The sequence below is a fragment of the Chlorocebus sabaeus genome, chromosome 4, assembly GCF_047675955.1.
Source record: "Chlorocebus sabaeus isolate Y175 chromosome 4, mChlSab1.0.hap1, whole genome shotgun sequence".
Lineage (NCBI taxonomy): Eukaryota > Metazoa > Chordata > Mammalia > Primates > Cercopithecidae > Chlorocebus > Chlorocebus sabaeus.
The window spans coordinates 53,024,163-53,042,468 of NC_132907.1; the positions used below are offsets into that span (position 1 = coordinate 53,024,163).

General features: G+C 35.7%; 1 protein-coding gene across 2 annotated transcripts; it reads right to left on the minus strand.

Moving 5' to 3' along the window:
- Positions 1–836: 836 nt before the first annotated feature.
- Positions 837–18,169, minus strand: RIMOC1 (RAB7A interacting MON1-CCZ1 complex subunit 1). Of its 2 annotated transcripts, none has more exons than XM_007961482.3 (6): positions 17,998–18,169; positions 14,581–14,687; positions 12,534–12,680; positions 11,242–11,373; positions 10,238–10,352; positions 837–5,438 (listed from the first exon to the last, which is right to left on the minus strand). In XM_007961482.3, exons 1-6 carry the CDS (start codon positions 18,095–18,097, stop codon positions 5,155–5,157), a joined length of 885 nt encoding a protein of 294 aa, XP_007959673.1. In that variant the 5' UTR covers positions 18,098–18,169; the 3' UTR covers positions 837–5,154. The 2 variants fall into 2 exon arrangements, with proteins under 2 accessions (XP_007959673.1, XP_007959674.1); XM_007961483.3 differs by lacking the exon at positions 17,998–18,169 and adding an exon at positions 15,636–15,879.
- Between the last annotated feature and the right edge of the window lie 137 nt (positions 18,170–18,306).

The window sequence follows — 18,306 nt, forward strand, 5'->3', positions numbered from 1 at the left end:
GATTTAGAATAATCTATTTTTAAGTATGGTATTTAAATTTAAATAACCAGTATTTCATTGAATGCCTCTGACCTGTGAGTTAAGAATTAGACCAAAAGGTATCAGAAGTCAAGGCAATCAGGCTGATTGAAAAATTCAGTTTTAAATAGGGTATGTATAACATATTTAGATGACTAGTACATCTCAATACAGTGGATTTTATATATATTTTGAGGGAGGGCTGAAAATGTTTTAAAAATGAATTGGATGTTTTCTTTCAGTCATATCCACAAAAAACATTTGAGATGCCTATCCAAGTCCTGATTTCTTTTCTGAAATCTGCTTCCCACCTAGAAAGGCCAGCATTACTTGAACCAAGGAAAAGGCAGTGCTTTCCTGGCCAACAAGTTTGTCATTCAATTGTCTGGCTAATGAGTCAGCATGCTAAATGAGGTATGCCTATATACAGAACTAGACATTAAGGGAAACAGTGTAGTAATAGCTAATTCTCTTGTGCTCTTATGTACTAGGCACTGAACTAAAGCACTCTGAACATTAACTTATTTATCTTCGATATCCTTGAGGTAGGTACTACTATTGCGTTAAAAATAAGGCGGCACAGGAAGATTAAATAACTTACAGAGAGAGTCACACAGCTAGTATTATAAATGGCAGGGCTACAATTAAACTTAGGCCTTCTGGCTCCAGAGCTCAGAATCCTAACCACTATATTACCCCATCTTTAAAAGTTATTAGGACCAGAAGAAATAACATTCAGAAGTTAAAATAGTAAACTGAGATGATGAAAGTTTTAATTCTGATGCAACAGCCAAATACAAAAGAAAACAAGCAACAAGTAGGGGTGTATGGTTTTATTTTTTTAAAAATGTATATGCTCAAAAACAGTTTACTTGGAAATTTTCACTAGAAGAAATAAAAAACATGAAAGAACACCAGCACAAATACACAATGCATACTTTAATTGTGGCTATATTAAATGTATCTTAATGTAATACTGCTGTAACATGGTGTCATCTCATTGTTAAAAAATTAAAAAAAAAAAAAGAATATAGGGAAGTGAAACTAAAAAACTACAGAATCCTAGATTCTATGGCAGATGGAGTACCCTTATTTAAGCTAGAAAAGGAACCCTGTAAGATAGAAAGAGAAGAGACAAGCAATCTAAAACCAGCATGTTAACCCAACTGTGAGTTTTTAAAAATGCCGTTAAAATGAATCTAAGAATGCCTTTTAACACAGCTCACACTTTAATGAATACCAGAGAATTCACAGCAAGACTGTAAAGTTAGGAATGTAATGTTATTGTGGGGTTTTAGCCTTGACCCTCACCTCACTCTACTATATGAAAAAGAAGAAAGAAAAGTCTTTAGTCATGATTTGCACCTTAATGAGCATCAATTATTCTCAGTAGCCCAAAACCCTATAAATGCAGCAGAGCACACAGGTCTTTAACTAAGTCTGACAGTCTAGTTAACATAAAAAAAATTCATATTGGGAAACAGCCATACAAATTTAAGGACTGTGAAAAGTCCTTTAACAGAGTTTTGGTAACCACGAGAGAATTCAAACTGAAGAAACCCCAAGTGTAAAAAAACGCAAGAAGGCCTTCAGATATCACTCAACCATTAGCAAAATCCACAGTGGAGAGAAACCTTTTATGTGTAGCTGAAATGATAAAGTCTTAAGTAGTGACCCATTCCTTAATTCAGTATCAGAACTTCTATATGAATATACTGAATATGCACGGTATATAACCAAAGGAGGGAAATGTGAAGACACGAATGCTGAAGCGGTAGACAGTTCCCAACCACCCCTAAATATGATAGCATCCCACCCCTCTCCCTATCACACTGGCCCCTTACCCTCATTTTTCTTCTTGATGGTACTCATCACTTGACACTCTCTATACATTTATTTCTTAAAATGTGTTGTCTAACTTCCTCCACTAGAATACAAGCTCTGAAACAGCAGAGGGTTTTAAAAAGCTATATTCTCAGTGTCTAGGATAAAATCTGGCATATGGTAGGCATACAATAGTTGAGTGAATTTAGTGTAGTACTTTCCTTATGTGGGGTATTTGGTACCTTGTGGTTACTTCATTCTAAGTGAATGATTTAGCAGGCTTTAATATATATAGAAAATGTGTTCATTATTTTATAATATGCCAGAGTAAGAAGCATTTTAACTGCCATGGTCTACAAATTATTCTCCAACTGTGTGGGGGATGGAAAGTTGTATAAAAAGCACCCAGTACTACCCTCATAATTGTACCAACCAGTTAGACAAAATGGTCTACAAGGGACATGAAGGTAAAATGGAAGTTTCCAACTTCTTAAGAGAAAGTTCTCTTTCCTCAGGTTCAGAATCTAAATACTTTACTCCTATCAGGATGACATATATCCCTATATGCCTTGTCAGCCACTGGTATAGAGGGCATGGCAGTTTGAAATCCAATAGCAACAGCCCTTTTGTGCAAACTTTGGCATTTAGAATCATGCCTCATTAATTCAAAAACATTACTAAGGGCCTACCATGCATTAAGCACTATGTATACAGGTAAATTTTTAAAATATGGAGCTTACCAACAATAAAGAAAATAATTACAAAGCAGTGTGATCAGTGTGATAACACTGGAGGGGAAGAGTAAAGGACAAGAACAAAGGATCATCTAATTTGACTGAAAAGGGCTTTAAAAAGCCTATGAAAACAGAATCACTGAAGCTGAATCCTAAGAGGTAGGTAGGTATTCACTTGGTCACAAAGAAGGATGTAGAAGTAATGATGTGTGCAAGGCTACTGAGGTTGAAAACACAAAGCACATTTGGGGAAGCACTGGAAGTACTTGCAATTGATCAGGATGCTCTAAAAAGAGGGATAGTCTGTGGTTCTAAAAACCATATTAAAAATAATTTAAATCTTTATACTTAGAAAGCACAAAGGTATTTTCATAATAAAACTTGCTAAAATGTTAAGTTAAATAAAAATCTTAGCTGTGTAAGGATAAGCAAGGGGGCTGGGGCAGGAATTGAGATTCCCTTTGCCACAAAGGCTCTATATCAGAATTTGTATGTTTACCAAAAGCACCCTGGATTTTAACTGTTTGAGCAACACTGGACTAGAACATGATTACACAGGATGACTACAGAGACATGTCTGGGAAGGTAGCCATTCTGTGTTGCCCTGATCTGTGGAAAATCCCAAAATGAGAAAACTTAGAAAGCAGAAAGGATTTTATATAAAAGATGAGGACTTGATGTTTGGACACACTGAGTTTAAAATTACTGTGGGATGTCTAATGATGACATTTGATAGGTAATTAGAAACAAGGTTTAGAGAGCAAGAGAGAAGACAGGATACAAGTTACATGTTTGAGACTCAGTCTGAGATTACAGGTGGTAAAAGAAGCCATAGTTATGAATGACATTGTATAAAATATGTAAAGTAAAAAAAGAAAGAGAGAGAAAATCTAGTGAAGATCAATACCTAAAAGGTAGGCAGAAAGTGAGACAACACTTTGTGAGGAAATGAGGGAGACAGCAGAGATGAAACCAACGTGTAGCACAGAGTAGCCTTTGATAGGAAGCAGGCAACCTCTTTTCCTCTAAAACAGGGGAAAATGAGTGAAGTTGGAAAATGCAAGTTGAACTCTTCATAGTCCCAATTTTCTGTTCAATAGGAGGAAGAGTCATATGCTAGGGGAGGGGCAGAGGGCCTAAGGAAAGTAATGAAGTTTGGCTCAGCCACAGCGGGAAATGGGAGAGAGGCCACCCTAGTAACAAACATAAGGTTTACATTGAGGGCTTTTCTAAGGCTGAAGCGAGATACTTGTAGTGATTTTACTTTGAAGGACTACCCTTCACAAAGAACTCAGCATCCCAGAAAAGGTAGATAATAAATAGGATTAATCTGAGGTTGGGGGCTTGCTGAAAGATTAGACTAAAAGACCAGGGGAAGAAGAATAACTGGTGAGATTAGTTCATATAGTGTCCCATAAAGCTGAGGGTAGACAGGGAAGAAAGCCTGAAAGGGGCTGATAGTTTAGGAGGAAGGGGAACAGTCAAGAAATGGGGTAAGAAGGAACTGAAGAATGTGGAACGAACATAAAGGAGAGAAAAGTCAATAAAATAAGGAAGTGAAAAAATTGAAAAGAGGGCAGTTATGAGTTACTGAAATTTTACCAGAAAGAGAAATTCAAGATGGTGACATTCAAAGTGTGGCACGGGAGTAAGCTGCTGGAATGTGATAAAGTCACTGGGCAGAAGTCCAAGATATCAGCAAGGTATCAGAAAGATCATCCAAAGATGACAACAGGAGTTGAGGTAGACAGAAAGACCATGAGCAAGATATCAAGTTAGGCTCTCTGGCCTTTAACACTCACCCCTATTATTAAAGGTAGAAAACATTAAAATTTCAATACGGTATGAAAAGATGTGCTATAAAAGCATATGAACTAATGGTAGACTAACCTAACTTGATTTTTATCTTCATTACTCACTTGAAAAGCCATGCATTTTCTTTTAAACAAAATAGAAAAATAATTTTTAAATTTTTATAAAATGCCTAAAGGAAGTAGAAATTTTAAATACAATTAGTAATACATGGCAAAATAATTAAACACAATGATTCCTTTGTGAGATCTTTCATTATTTACCTTACTGAAAATGGAATCTGAATATTAGTCATAATCTTTCATTTTGCCTACATTTATATCCATAGTATGTATTCAAAGCAGTGAGATAGCTTGACTTTCTGATTCATGGCAAATTTCAAGGTAGGGAGATTATACAAAATAATCTAAAGATGATAAAAATGGTAAACTTGTGTTACATATACCACAATAAAAAAAATCTAAAGTAACAGAAAAAATCTTTGTAAAGCTAAATTGGGTTACTACTCATTATTAGTGACATAACATCTGTATTTTAAGGTGAGTTTGAAAAACACTTTAGAAATTAAAGAATCATCCCTTCATAGGTTTAAGAATATATAATGAAAAAGATGGTGATGGTGTTTAAAGAAGGATACCGAAGTTGGATATCTTTATGCAGTGTAATGTTCTCATATTCAGTATCAACATGTCTTCTTTTTTGGAACTCTCTTTTCCATTTCATGGGTTTTATTGTTTTTCTATCTGAAAAGGACTAGATTAACTTTCTAGTTACAGCAATGATGAAAGAAGTTTAAAATTTGTTTTGCATTCGTTGTATTCCATTCTTGTTCTTTCAGGGGTCCTTCACACACAGATACATACTTTTTCAAGATCTTTTCTCCTACTTCTCGGAAATCCAAGGGTTCCTTGTGTGTAGTGCAGCCTCCTCCAGAAACACTAGTATCCACTTCATGATTTTCTGGTTGCTGATCAGCACAATACTTCGATCCCCAGTAACACATTTCTCCACTGTACATCATAGCCAGCAGATGAATGTCACTAAATATTCCTGGGAAAGTCATTTAGGTTGACAGATTAGAATTAAAAGCTTAAAAAGAAACCCTAGTTATTAACTACACTTGAATTAAAGTTCCTTTTGTCATTAAGCATTTTCTATTGTCACTTTAACAGTAACACAAAAGCAAAATATGACTAATACAATCTTCATTTAATAAGCATGTTTATATCTATTTTACTGATAAAGGAGGCCCATTACAAAAAGAAAAATAGAGTACCAGAGAATTTTTTTTAGAGAATCATTTAGGTAAGTGATTTTGACCTTTTTGGGGTCCACTCTAGAACTTCTCCAAGAATCTAATTTAAGGAACAGAACTTCTCCCAGAATATACACCCCAAATTCTGCAGTCAATTTCAGAGTATTTATAAACTCCCTGAATTCCATCCATGGACACACCCTTTATTTTGGGGTATGCTCTAGGATGATTCATATAGCCAAAGTCAGGTATCCTAGACATCCTATATTTCTCTAAAAGTCTAAGAAATTATCATGCATAATCATGCCTGAGAGTCCATACAATTATTAAAGGTGTTATTTCCAAGATGCTTTGTATTACAAGAAAAAAAGAGAATATGCTGTAGAATTTTCATCAAAAGTTGAACTCTTTCTTCTTATGGGTAGTTTTTCCAGTAGGCAATTATATAATTAAACATTTATGGTGCATAAAGTGTATTAATTTGGCAGAAAGACAAATAAACCTAGAATGAAAAAGATCTGGGTATAAATTACTGGCTTTGTGTCTTTGGGCAAGTCACCAAAGCTCTTTGAATCTCAGGTTTTAAATCTGAAAAATAAGGAGTTTGCATCCCCTACTTAATTCATGGAATTTTCCTAAAGAACATATGAAATAAAAATGTAACTTCTTAAAAGCCATTAAAGAAAAAAATAAATGACGTATTCTAATGTGCTTCTGTGATTAGAAAAGATTACTTCAAATAAATGAGCATCATGTCTGTTGTTCACCTAATATGATACAACAAAAGTGACTATGATGGCACTGGATATGAAAAATTCAACTTTCAGAACGGTGGTAGTTTCTGTTTTGAAACTATTGCAAGATTTTTAATGTATCAAAATTTGTTCCTGCAGTATTCACCTTCACTTCACCTCAATTTCTGCTTATAAATAGTAGCAAGAGAAACAACAGGCTCAGCAGAATAGCTGAATGAATGGTGATATGGTTTGGCTCTGTGTCCCCATCCAAATCTCGTCTTGTACCCTCATAATTCCCATGTGTTGTGGGAGGGACCCAGTGGGAGATAACTGAATCACGGGGGTGGTTTCCCCCATACTGTTCTTGTGGTAGTGAATAAGTCTCAAGAGATCTAATAGTTTTATAAGGGGTTTCCGCTTTCATTTCTCTCTCCTTCTCTCTTGTCACCGCCATGTAAGAAGTGCCTTTTGCTTTCCGCCATGATTATGAGGCCTCCCAGCAACGTGGAACCATGAGTCCATTAAACCTATTTTTTTCTTCCCAGTCTTGGGTATGTCTTTATCGGCGACGTGAAAATGGACTAATACAAATGGCTATACAATAAACAGTGGTTCTCAAACTTTTGCCTTCAGAACTTATTCCTTCTTTCTAACTGTATGTTTGTACCCATTAACCCAATCTCTCTTCATCACCTCCCTCCCACTCATACAACCTTTTGTGATACCAGCTCTGATTTGTAGGGGAGGGAGGGTCCTCAGTTGTATTAAGGGTGTAAACAAAGGGTATAAAAGTTGGACAGTTTTTTTATTTACCCCCATGTGATTCCAGGTTTATTCTGACAAGGGAATTTTTATAACACTTTCATCTGATAAGGCCATGTCCAAAGATTAAAATTCTCTGGCCCCACTTCACAGAACAATGAGGCTCAGAGGTGAGACACAAGGGCTTACTGCATAAAATTTAATGATATACAGATAATGTCTAAACAATAATATGATTATCTTACCTTAGAAAAAGTAACAAAAACCATACATAGTTTTGAGTTTTATCTAAAATTAGGTAAATTATCACCAAGATCTAGCCACAGAAAATTTGATGTCTCATATAGAACTTTTCTCCCTAAATATTAAGAATTATTCAGAATTGTATTTTATATCGACTAACAAAAAATAATTTGAGCCTCTCCAAAAGGGACTTAGGAGTAATTCAGCCTATGAAAGGTAGGTTTCCTGGCTTCTAATCTAATCATGTTCAGATAGATACATTTGGGCAAAGCAACCTGTTTTTTTTTCTCAGACCAGGTTTCACTCTGTTACCCAGGCTAGAGTGCAGCTGTGCAATCAGGGCTCACTGCAGCCTCAAACTCCTGGGCTCAACTGATTCTCCCACCTCAGCCTGTTATGTAGCTGGAACTACAGTCATGCGTCACCATACCTGGATAATATTTTTTTTTTTTTAGTTTTTGTAGAGATGATGGATGATGTCTCACTATGTCTTGAACTCTTGGCTTTTCTCTAGTGATCATCCTGCCTTGGCCTCCTAAAGGAGGCAAACTTACATTTTTTTGTTTTGTTTTTGTTTTTGTTTTTCGGGACGGAGTCTCACTCTATCCCCCAGGCTGGAATGCAGTGGCGAGATCTCAGTTCACTGCAACCTCCATCTCCTGGGTTCAAGCGCAAACTTGTTTAGATGAGAACAAAAAGCCAGCACCATAAAAGGACTTAGGACAGTATGTAGCAAAACTGCTGTGGTGCCTATACTGTTTCTTTTTGTCTGGAAAATGCTACCCTATCTGACCCTTTTAATTCCCTTGTTGAAGAAGCAACTGAAACTAGGAGCTAGTAAATTCAAAGTATGACAAAGAGATGCCACCAATATTACCTGCTTCCTGAAGAAAAAATTCCAGGCTATGAGAGTGTCTTACTTTATAACTAGAAATGGGAGAATTAGGAAAGCAGGTGATTTGTGCCACTCCCTTTGGTTCTAAATGAGCTTTAGTGCCTACCCCCACCTTTTTCTTTTAAAGTGTCCCACATTAAGGATTCAATTTAATCAGTCTATGTGCGAAAACAGAAATTTTTAACAAGGCATTTTCAATGCCTCTAATTGGTTCCTAGTTATCTGAAATAACTAATAACTAGTATATACTTGCCATAAATACATCAAATACCCCATGTTTGTCAAAATGTCATGCCCACTGAGGGAGCTTTTTGTATTCACAGTAAGTTGTTTTAGAATGAAATATTTGTCTAAATGAGCAGAAAGTAATGATTTTTGGACATCATGTCACTTAAATCACCATTTTTTTTCTATAAAATACTTTCAAATAGAACAATCCTGGAGAGGCTAACAAAGAAACAGAAAGAATTAAAACATACTTAAAATACTAGAATATTTCCAAAGAGGTATTCTAATTATTCTTCATATTTCATTTTTTTCCCATCAAAACTTCAGATGAAGTAAAAAATTTTACACATGTGATCTAATGTTACTTGCAGCTATTTGACCTTGACCAATTATCTGGGTTTACCTGGACCTCAGTTCTTCCATTTATAAGAAGATGGTAAAAGTAAATGGTTCTTCTCTTCCCACACACAAGTCTAAAACCCAGATGATGCTCTATATTCAGTTCCTTGAATTTTCAAGTACACAGATGCTTGTGGCAGAAATGTATAGTTGCCAACCAGTATTCATTCTCCCCAATACCCACCTTTCTTAGTAAACAACCTTAATTTTATTTGGGATGGCAATGTATCAGGTTAAGGACTATACTTTCCAGGTTTCCTTACAGCTAAGTAAAGTCATCTGATTAAATTCTGGCCAGTGAAATGGAGGTTGTAAGAAACTTCTGAGAAGGACGGTCTAACGGAACAGACTTGGCTGAAATTCCCTTTTGCTATGCCTGTAGCCTGAAACACAGGTGAGACTGAAGGAGCTCCAGGAACATCTTGGGATATTGAGAATAAAAGCAATGTCCTAAACAGAGATGCATGCTGCACAGTCTGGAAAGTATTATATTCTAAATAAAGTGCCTCCCCATGAAGAGAGAGTCTTGTTTTAAAGATGAATGGAGGAAAAAGGTAAGAACATGATGAGATGGAGCTACTGTACCAGCTCTGGACCTTTCCTGTGTGAAAGATCACTAAATATCTACCTTGTTTAAAAGTTACTTCCAGTTAGTTACAAGTAGCCAAATCTAGTTCTGATAAAATGCTGACTGAGGCTTGACATGGTTTGGCTTTGTGTCCCCACCCAAATCTCATCTTAAATTATAATCCCCAGGTGTTGAGGGAGGAAGTTGGTGGGAGGGGACTGGATCATTCACGTGGTTTCCCTCATGCTGTTCTCATGATAGTGAGTGAATTCTCATGAGATCTGATGGTTTTATAAATAATAGTTTTTCTTGCACTCACACATGCTCTGTCTCACCTGCCGCCATTTAAGACGTGCCTGCTTCCCCTTCCACCATGATTGTAAGTTTCCTGACACCTTCCCAGCCAAGTGGAACTGAAAGTCAATTAAACCTCTTTTGTTTATAAATTACCCAGTCTCAGGTAGTATCTTTATAACAGTGTGAAAACAAACTAATTACACGGCTGTGTGAGGATGCAAAATGAGCAGAAGGAACACAATACATAACTTCCAAAATTACTTAACACAAGGGATTAGAAATATTTTTCTGTATCACATCAAAAGATTTTATCTTTGAATTTTGTATAAGCCCTTTTATGACTTATTACTTTTTTGTCTATAATCTACCTTGACATTTATTTAAATCAAAGTGAAATCTAATAAACTTCCTAAAATCTTACGAAGCTTTAAATCACTTAGAAAATTTAATGAGAGATCACATTACCTGCACTCAGTAATTTAGCTGTGTCTAGGTCTTGGAAAGAAACTCCTTCATTTAACTGGATAGGACATCGATAATTTAGCATCTGTAGCAAGTAACTGATTCCATCAAGAAGGTACTAAATAAAAGTCAGAGCCAAAGAATTGAAAGTATTATCTGCAGAGATATATAAACTTCAAATATTAATATTTTCCATTCTTCACTCGAGAGAAAATTGGTTAATATATAGACATAGCTTACAGCTATTCTATTTCAATGGTATAAAGACCCACTATCCCAAGACTCTGCTAATATAAATATACCCCTTGAAATGCTCTAGTAGTAAGAAAGAGTACTAAAAAAAAAAGAATGCATTAACCAGAAACACATTTCAGTAATATATTTGTTAAAGATGTTATCAGAGGAAGAAAAGAATAAAGATAATAAAGATGTGCTCAACAACAATGTATTAAAAGCACATATGTACTTATAATTTAGAAATATTATGATCAAACTTTTATATCTGCAAGTGTGGCCTCCCATTTCCAAGCCCACCTAAATTATGTGTACATTTAACCCAAGTTAGAATCCTTAGTGATACAATACCAAGACTCATATTTTGGATTTAATGATTCAGTCATAATGGTCAAGTGAATCAGAGGGCCACAATTTTCTAGAAGCAGGGTCATGTGAGTTCCTTAGAAGTGATCTGTTGACAGGCTCACAAGTGTTTCTTTCAGGACAAAATTTGTTTAAAAGTTTAGAAATTAATATAGTTTATCTTATATTTAAAATAATACAAATCCTTAAAAAAAATAACTTCACAGATTACAAAGTGCTTTCACATGTTATCTGATTTAGTCTTCACAACAAGCCCAATTTATTTATGATTACCCAGCTAGTAAATAAAAGATATAGAATACAAACCAAAGACCCTTTGATCCACTACTCTTAGTAGTACAACATAGACAGCTTTTTGAAACCTATAAATGTCAACAATGAAAAATGTGTAGGGAATGTCTTCTTACCTTTTTAAGCAAACTGGATTTTCTTAAGAGCCATTCTCTTCTTTTGGTAAGAGAATGACAATACATATACAGCAGGGCTCCTCGTCTCCAAGACAGACATTCCAGTAGCTCATCCCCAAGCAAATTGCAGTGCTGAAACACACACAAAAAGACATAGCTAAAAAGGGAAACTGGATGTCTGTAAAAGTTGAAGTTAAATTTCAAAAACTCAGCAATTGAAAACATTCTCACATCACAAAATGTGCCCTTTGTTTAGCTACTTACACAGGGAAGCCTTAGTTTCAATCAATTATAAATATGCAAGCCTATTAATACACGAAAATTAAAATAACTACTTCAATTTACAAGTAGTTTTACAAAATAATTTAAAAAACATTTTTACTAGCAAATTCTCCTAACAGGTTTGCAACATAAGCAGTCATCATTTCATTAAAAAGGTAACTTTTCACAAATACATTACTTGAAGTGAGATCGTATCTATTTCTACTATCACTCGAATAAAATAATGAAAATTTACACCCAAAAATAATTCTAATAAATCAAAATTTTTAAAGCGGTTTGTCATTTAAATTTGGGGATAATGTTTCCACAGCCTCCCCTGATATATAAACAGAGAAAAAAAATATCTAGGTAGATAGTCAGCAGGCAGTTAAAGATGAGAAATTATTTGCTTGAAACAGTATCCAGGACTAGAGATAAAAAATAATAGGATTATTCAAATAGAGATGACAGTACAAAGCCTGTGAACAGGTTGTCAAGTAAAGACAGAATAGAGACTATCAGTGATGAAGGAGACATCCTTGGCTAGTACCTGTGCTTCTAGAATGGAAGGCAGGACAGTTGCTAGCAAGAGAAGACATTTCAGACATGAATAAGTGGAAAAGGAGCAGGTAGGGTCTCAGAGGGAGGGGGTGATCAATGTTAAGAAAGGGAGCAAATGTTCGAGAGACTAAGGACTATAAGGACAACAGATGTGGTAATTAGATTAATAGTGACCTTCAAGAAAACAGCATCTGCAAAAGTAAATGGGGTGGATATGGGAATATCTATGTTAAAAAAAATGAGTAGGCACTGCTATTACAATTCTATTATGCAAATATTCTGAAATACATTTAGTAAAATATGATACTTTTGTTGCAAAATTGGTCTGAAGCGTTAAGCTCTTTTATCTCCCTCTTCCAATCTTAATTTAAGAAACAAAGATACAATCAAGAAGAAAAAAAATATAGACTCCAAAGAGCAGGACGGTACCAGCAATATTCCATCATAATTAACAGGAACGTAAAACTTACTTTTGGATGCATATTATTTTCCTTGACTAAAATTTCTGGTTCTGAAAGAAAACTGATCAGCTCTTTTACTTTCTGTGAAGAAGAGTCTTCAGGAAAATCTTCATCTACTAGCTTGTTCTCCTCAAAATATGTCATGTCCAAAATAGCCTAAAAAAAAAAAAAAAAAAGAAAGGCATCTATCAATGATTTAAAATTGAAAAAAAACAATTCTTACAGTTTCACCTTGCACATATAGGTGTTTTATTACACATTTAAATCTTCTAGCTCAATATATAAATTTGAGAAGTAGGCAAAATGTCTAGATGTAAATATAATTTGAGAAAGATTTTAAAGAAAACTTCATAGGTATTTTACTAAAGTACTGAATTAATGATAATCTTTCTTTCCCTCAAAATATAGAGCTTTAATTTACAGAATTTAATTATATAGAATTATGAAAAACATAATTATTATATTCTGCTATTTATATAATCCCTGAAATTTTCCTAAATGCCTGCTGTATCAAGTTAAGGTCACTACTTCCAGTTTTGAACCTTCAAAGGATTTATTTGTTTCCCCAAATACAGAGCCAGTATTAGGGGCATATGTATCCTGCTACCCAATAGAGTAAACATACCATCAACATATGCAACTCAAACACTAAGCCCCCAGTATTCCTAAATATTAGAGATGCTGTTAAAGCATATAAAACTCCTCAATCCTTTTTCCTTTTTCAATCTATTGAACTAAGACTAAGGAAACTGGGTTCTAGTGTCAGTTCTACCAGTAATCACTTAACTAACCAAAGACAAGTCAGTTTTATCTTTTTTGAGCTTCAGCTTCTTAATTGACTAAATAATAAATTGGACTAAAATACTTTTCAAAGTTCCTTGTTGGAGTATAAAATTAATTAACATATGTAAAGTACTAGAAATGTTACCTAGCACCCAGTTAGTGCTTTTACTTTCTGTGAACATGAGCAGTAAGTGTTATTGTGTGAAAGGCCTAAGCCAGTAAGGAGAGATCATCATATATGATTTCATCATCATATGAAAGGTGATCTGTTGATTCAGAACCATAAATAGGTTTTAAGAGGATTTGGAAAATTGAAATCTGTATCTCTAGGTCTTTTGCCTTATTCTAGTAACTAAGTTAAATGTTTGGAACACTCTCATTTGAAAAAAATGAGATGACATACAACATATGCAGACAAGCACAGAGTTTTCTGAAAGGAAAGAAAGCCAAGCAAAATACCTGCCAAACTTAAACAGTTCTCTGTGGTTTGTGAGTAGCTGTTAGGCTTACTCAGCCATGGTGTTTGAAGGCAGAAGCTATCTTTAGAAACTTCCTAACAGGAAGAACAGCACGAGGCATTTAAATGCTATAAATGGGCACTTTGGAAGCCTAAGTTTACTGTACTTTCTGTAACCACTTCAGTTTTATTATCCCTTAGCAATCCAAAAAGGGCATATGAAAACACTCTATCAACTACAAAGTGCTATATAAATGTTAGTTACTGTAATAAAATTACATTTCTTGATGTTAGCATGCCTCAGCAGTGTTTCAGAAAACCAAGAAAAAAAGGCATTGTCCACATAGCAGCCTGATTTGGAAAGGAAAGTTAAAAAACAAGTGGGTGAACAGAAAAATCACATAGATATGCATGACACTAGCAGGGAGAATAATATTGAGAATCCTAGGGAAGGTAAATTTCAGGGGGAAAAAAAAAGTCAGGGCCCTTATATCCCCCCCTGCTCCCTCTGAAACTTTCAAGAGATTGGACATTGCACACACTAGTGTCCTGTTCAATTATCTCTAAAGGAAAACAATTCTATTATCTGTAAGATTTTTTTTCCTGACTTTTCTAATTAACACATCTAATAAATCTTACTTCTTTTCATACTGCCTCAAAGTTTCAAGTTTTTGTGTTTTATTCATAGTTTTTTGAACAAAATTAAACACTTGAAATATGGAATAAACTGATTTCATTTTACCTAAAATTGGAGTCAATCAGCTAAATAAACAACCTGCCCTCATAAAATGCCAGAGTCCACATCTCTTTCAGTACCTGTGTGTAAAGTTCTAGAAGATTTGATGGATTTGAACATTCTTTCTCTTCTCCACATAGGAGTTTCAATTTTTCTAATGCTGCAGAGGCCCGAATTAAAAAGTGATCTATAAGAAATAAAAACATGAGAATTACATCACATAGTTTCAGAGTGTTATTTAAACAAAAAACAAATTATGTATGAAGAGGAAATGATGAAATGACAAGATGAAATAATATTATGGCATATGGAGAAACAGCATTATAGTAATAATATCTATGCTGACCATGGCTCACAATATCTAAAATATGAAATATCTCATAATGCCTAATTCTAATTAAATTTATCATGAAAATTTATTCTAGAAAGCAAAATACTGAAAACTTTCTAGAGTCAATCTTGCCATTTCTCAAATGCAGTCTGTATTTTCATTATGCTTCTTTTATGATGATAATGCACTCAAAATAAATTTAAAACTTACTGGAATATACAAATAATATACATAAATCTACAGAAAGGGCTTCCACTGAAAACTTACAATTTCATAAATGTAGTTGCAAATGTTATGCAAAAAACCATGATTGACAAAATCGCATTCCTTATAAAATGCCAGCATTATGAGCAATTATAATTTTATAATTGTTTATATCTACTATGATTAAAATTATATAATACATCTATGTATTTAATTCCTTTAAAAACTTAGAAACAAATTACCTCATTTCCTCAAAACTTGGAAGAAAAGGAACTAAACACTTCTAATAAGTCTTCTAATCACAATTCGCCCACCCTCCACCTTCACCATCTCCTGATTTTTTTTCCCTTTCTCTAATGTCATAATCCCTTTGTTGCTTCTACGATTTCACCTTTTCTTATGTGTCCACTCCAAGGTACTATCCACCCTTCTGCAGCACTTCATGTAGTCACATTTAGATACACCCACTATCAAGACACTAAACTCCCTGAGTTTGCCTCTCTCTGCTTCCCTTCTGAAACATACTCTGATATTCTAAAATATATCCCTTTTTCTTCACAGGCCAATGAACAGATAGTGTAGCACTTGGTGTAGGCCTACCTGATCTAGCCTCAGGAGTTACACGGACAGATAAGCTGTTCATTGTTGCAGCAAAAGCACCATCAGGTTATGTCTGTTGGCAATCATGTGACTGCTGCCTTAAGTCTTCTCAGGTAAAGCCTGAGATTGGATTTTGATTGCTGTAAGATCCACTTTCACTTGAGTTGAAATCTGCTTCTTAGCACTGTCTTCCCACCTCTCATTAGCCCAGAAGTGACATCCACACAACGTAGAAAAAGAGCCTACTATAAACTGAAATTATATGGAACATGACACTCCTTAGGTGCTTCTTTAGAGAGTGTGTTCATATGTTTTTTAACTTGCAGCATTATTTTCAATGTAAAGATTTGCATCGAACTCATTAAACCATTGCTGAAAGAGTATGTCACATAAACTGATGACATAATTACTGTGGCAGGGGTATGGTGGTGGCATAGCTCACATTTTGGAAAAGCCCATAAAATGTAGTTTTACTAGAACTATTTAGTCAAAGTAATGACTGGCAAAGCAAAAGATGAAACTGATTCTTATATAATCTCTGGAAAAACTCCCTCACGACATACTTCCATAGAGTAAACAGATTGTGCTTGTACAATGAGAAATAAATTAACAAAAATTGGCTAGAAATTAAAAAATGCATTATTAGATGAAATAATATCTGGCTGTATCTCATCTAATTTGAAAAAGACAATGGAAATTATCAAACCCCTATACCATAGTATAAATACATAGTCGTTACATTAAAGAACAAATTTTGAATGTATATTATTCTTGTTGCATGGAAAAATGTCAAATTCAATTCAAGTACATGAAATTTTGTTTTAATTACAGTTCATAAATCTTGTAATATTTTTAAGATTGAACTGATTTCCATGCTGAACTGATTTCCATGCTGACCATGGCTCATAATATGAACCACTAACATTGTCATTTTATTTTAGCAAATTTTCAGAAGTATAAAGCCTCTAAACAAGAATTCCATATATAGCACATGACTTTTATCTCCAGCTCTCATTCATTCCAGATTAAAGAACTCTTCCAAGGGAAATGAGAATGGCTTTTGGTTCAGTGATAAGTGAATAAAAAACATTCTTTGGTCTCTTTGGACTGGTTCAAGTGAATCTGGGAATTACAGGTAACTTAGATACACTTTCAAGTTAATAGCTCCTACTACCCAAGAATTATTCATGTGAATCCACAGACCAAAATACAAGTCCGCTTCAGGATGGTCTGTAGTAGGTCTTTAAAGAACACACTCCTGGACGGGCACAGTGGCTCACACCCGTAATCCCAGCACTTTGGGAAGCCAAGGTGGGTGGAATGCTTGAGCCCAGGAGTTCAGGACCAACCTGGGCAACATGAACCCCGTTTCCACAATATATACCAAAGTTAGCCAGGCGTGATGGTGTGCGCCTGTTGTCCCACTACTAGAGGGGCTCCAGCCTGGGTGACAGAATGAGACTCTGTCTCTAAAAACAAAACAATACAAAACACTTCTGAGAAAAGATAATCTGGCAAAAAATATTCACTGAAACTAAGGCATTTCATCATAGACCCTATTTATAAGAAATTCACCAACTATTCAATCGCTTAAGAAAATGTTCCACCACTGTTTTCCTATGAGTCCAATGATATGAGTGAGTCCACAAGAATTTCAAAAACTATCTGTAGTAATAGCTCAAACTCGAAAAGGAATACTGTAGAACCTAAAGGCAGGTGAGACCTAATGAAGAGAATTGGACTTAAGTTCAGAAGGTTGTGAGGTAATACCCTAGCCCAGTTTTTCCTAACAGCTTACACCTTTCCAAAACAATTATGCCAATACTTAACAGAGCCCTTGTGAGAACTGGCATGATGTATGAGGCAGAATAGTCTACACACCAATGTAAAGCTCTTCTACAGAATGTTGTTTAGAATCCAAAACGTAAGATGCAAATTTACAACGCAGCAATGAAAAAGTGGAACTGTTATACCTGCCTTTTTATCTTTACAGGATGCAAACGACCATTACCAATTTGAGTGTTATCATTCACCTTAGCCATTTATTTAAACTTCTGTATTTTATTTAGATTCTGCCCTTTTCCCAATCGCTACCGAGACAGTTTACACCAGCACATATCTGGACAGATTTTCCATGAGTTCTGAAAAATGCGGTTTTCGAAGACAACGTCTTGGCAATGTGAGTTCTGGGGAGTGGGCAATCGATGGAGCAGCGAGGATCAGAAGCAACAGACCTCGGTTGGCTACTTGCGGCCTAGGACCCAAAGGAACACAGGCCTCAGCCTCTAGCCCTCATAGCCATCGAGCGCCAGTACCTTAGCGCCGTCTGCCCCGCCCGCCTCCCTCTCCTCCGCTCCCTCACCATCTTCACCGGCAGCTTCGCTAAGTTGCTGTATGCGGGCCTGAGCCAGGTCCCCGAGCTCTTCCACTCGTCTCACCACACTACAGAATGCGGCCGCCATGGCCACAATCGGCGGGCGCGCCCCAGCCACGTGACCGTGTTGCCCGCAATCACCTGATCCTCCAGCACTGGCAGGGCGTAGGGCGGAACTCTCCTGGTTGGTGGGAGGAGACATCAGCTCCGGAAGAGGGCTGGCCCAGGCCGGCAAAGGTCGTTCCGGGTCATTTTTCCTGGACTTTCCTTCCCTCCCATAATCCTGCGCAGCAAGGA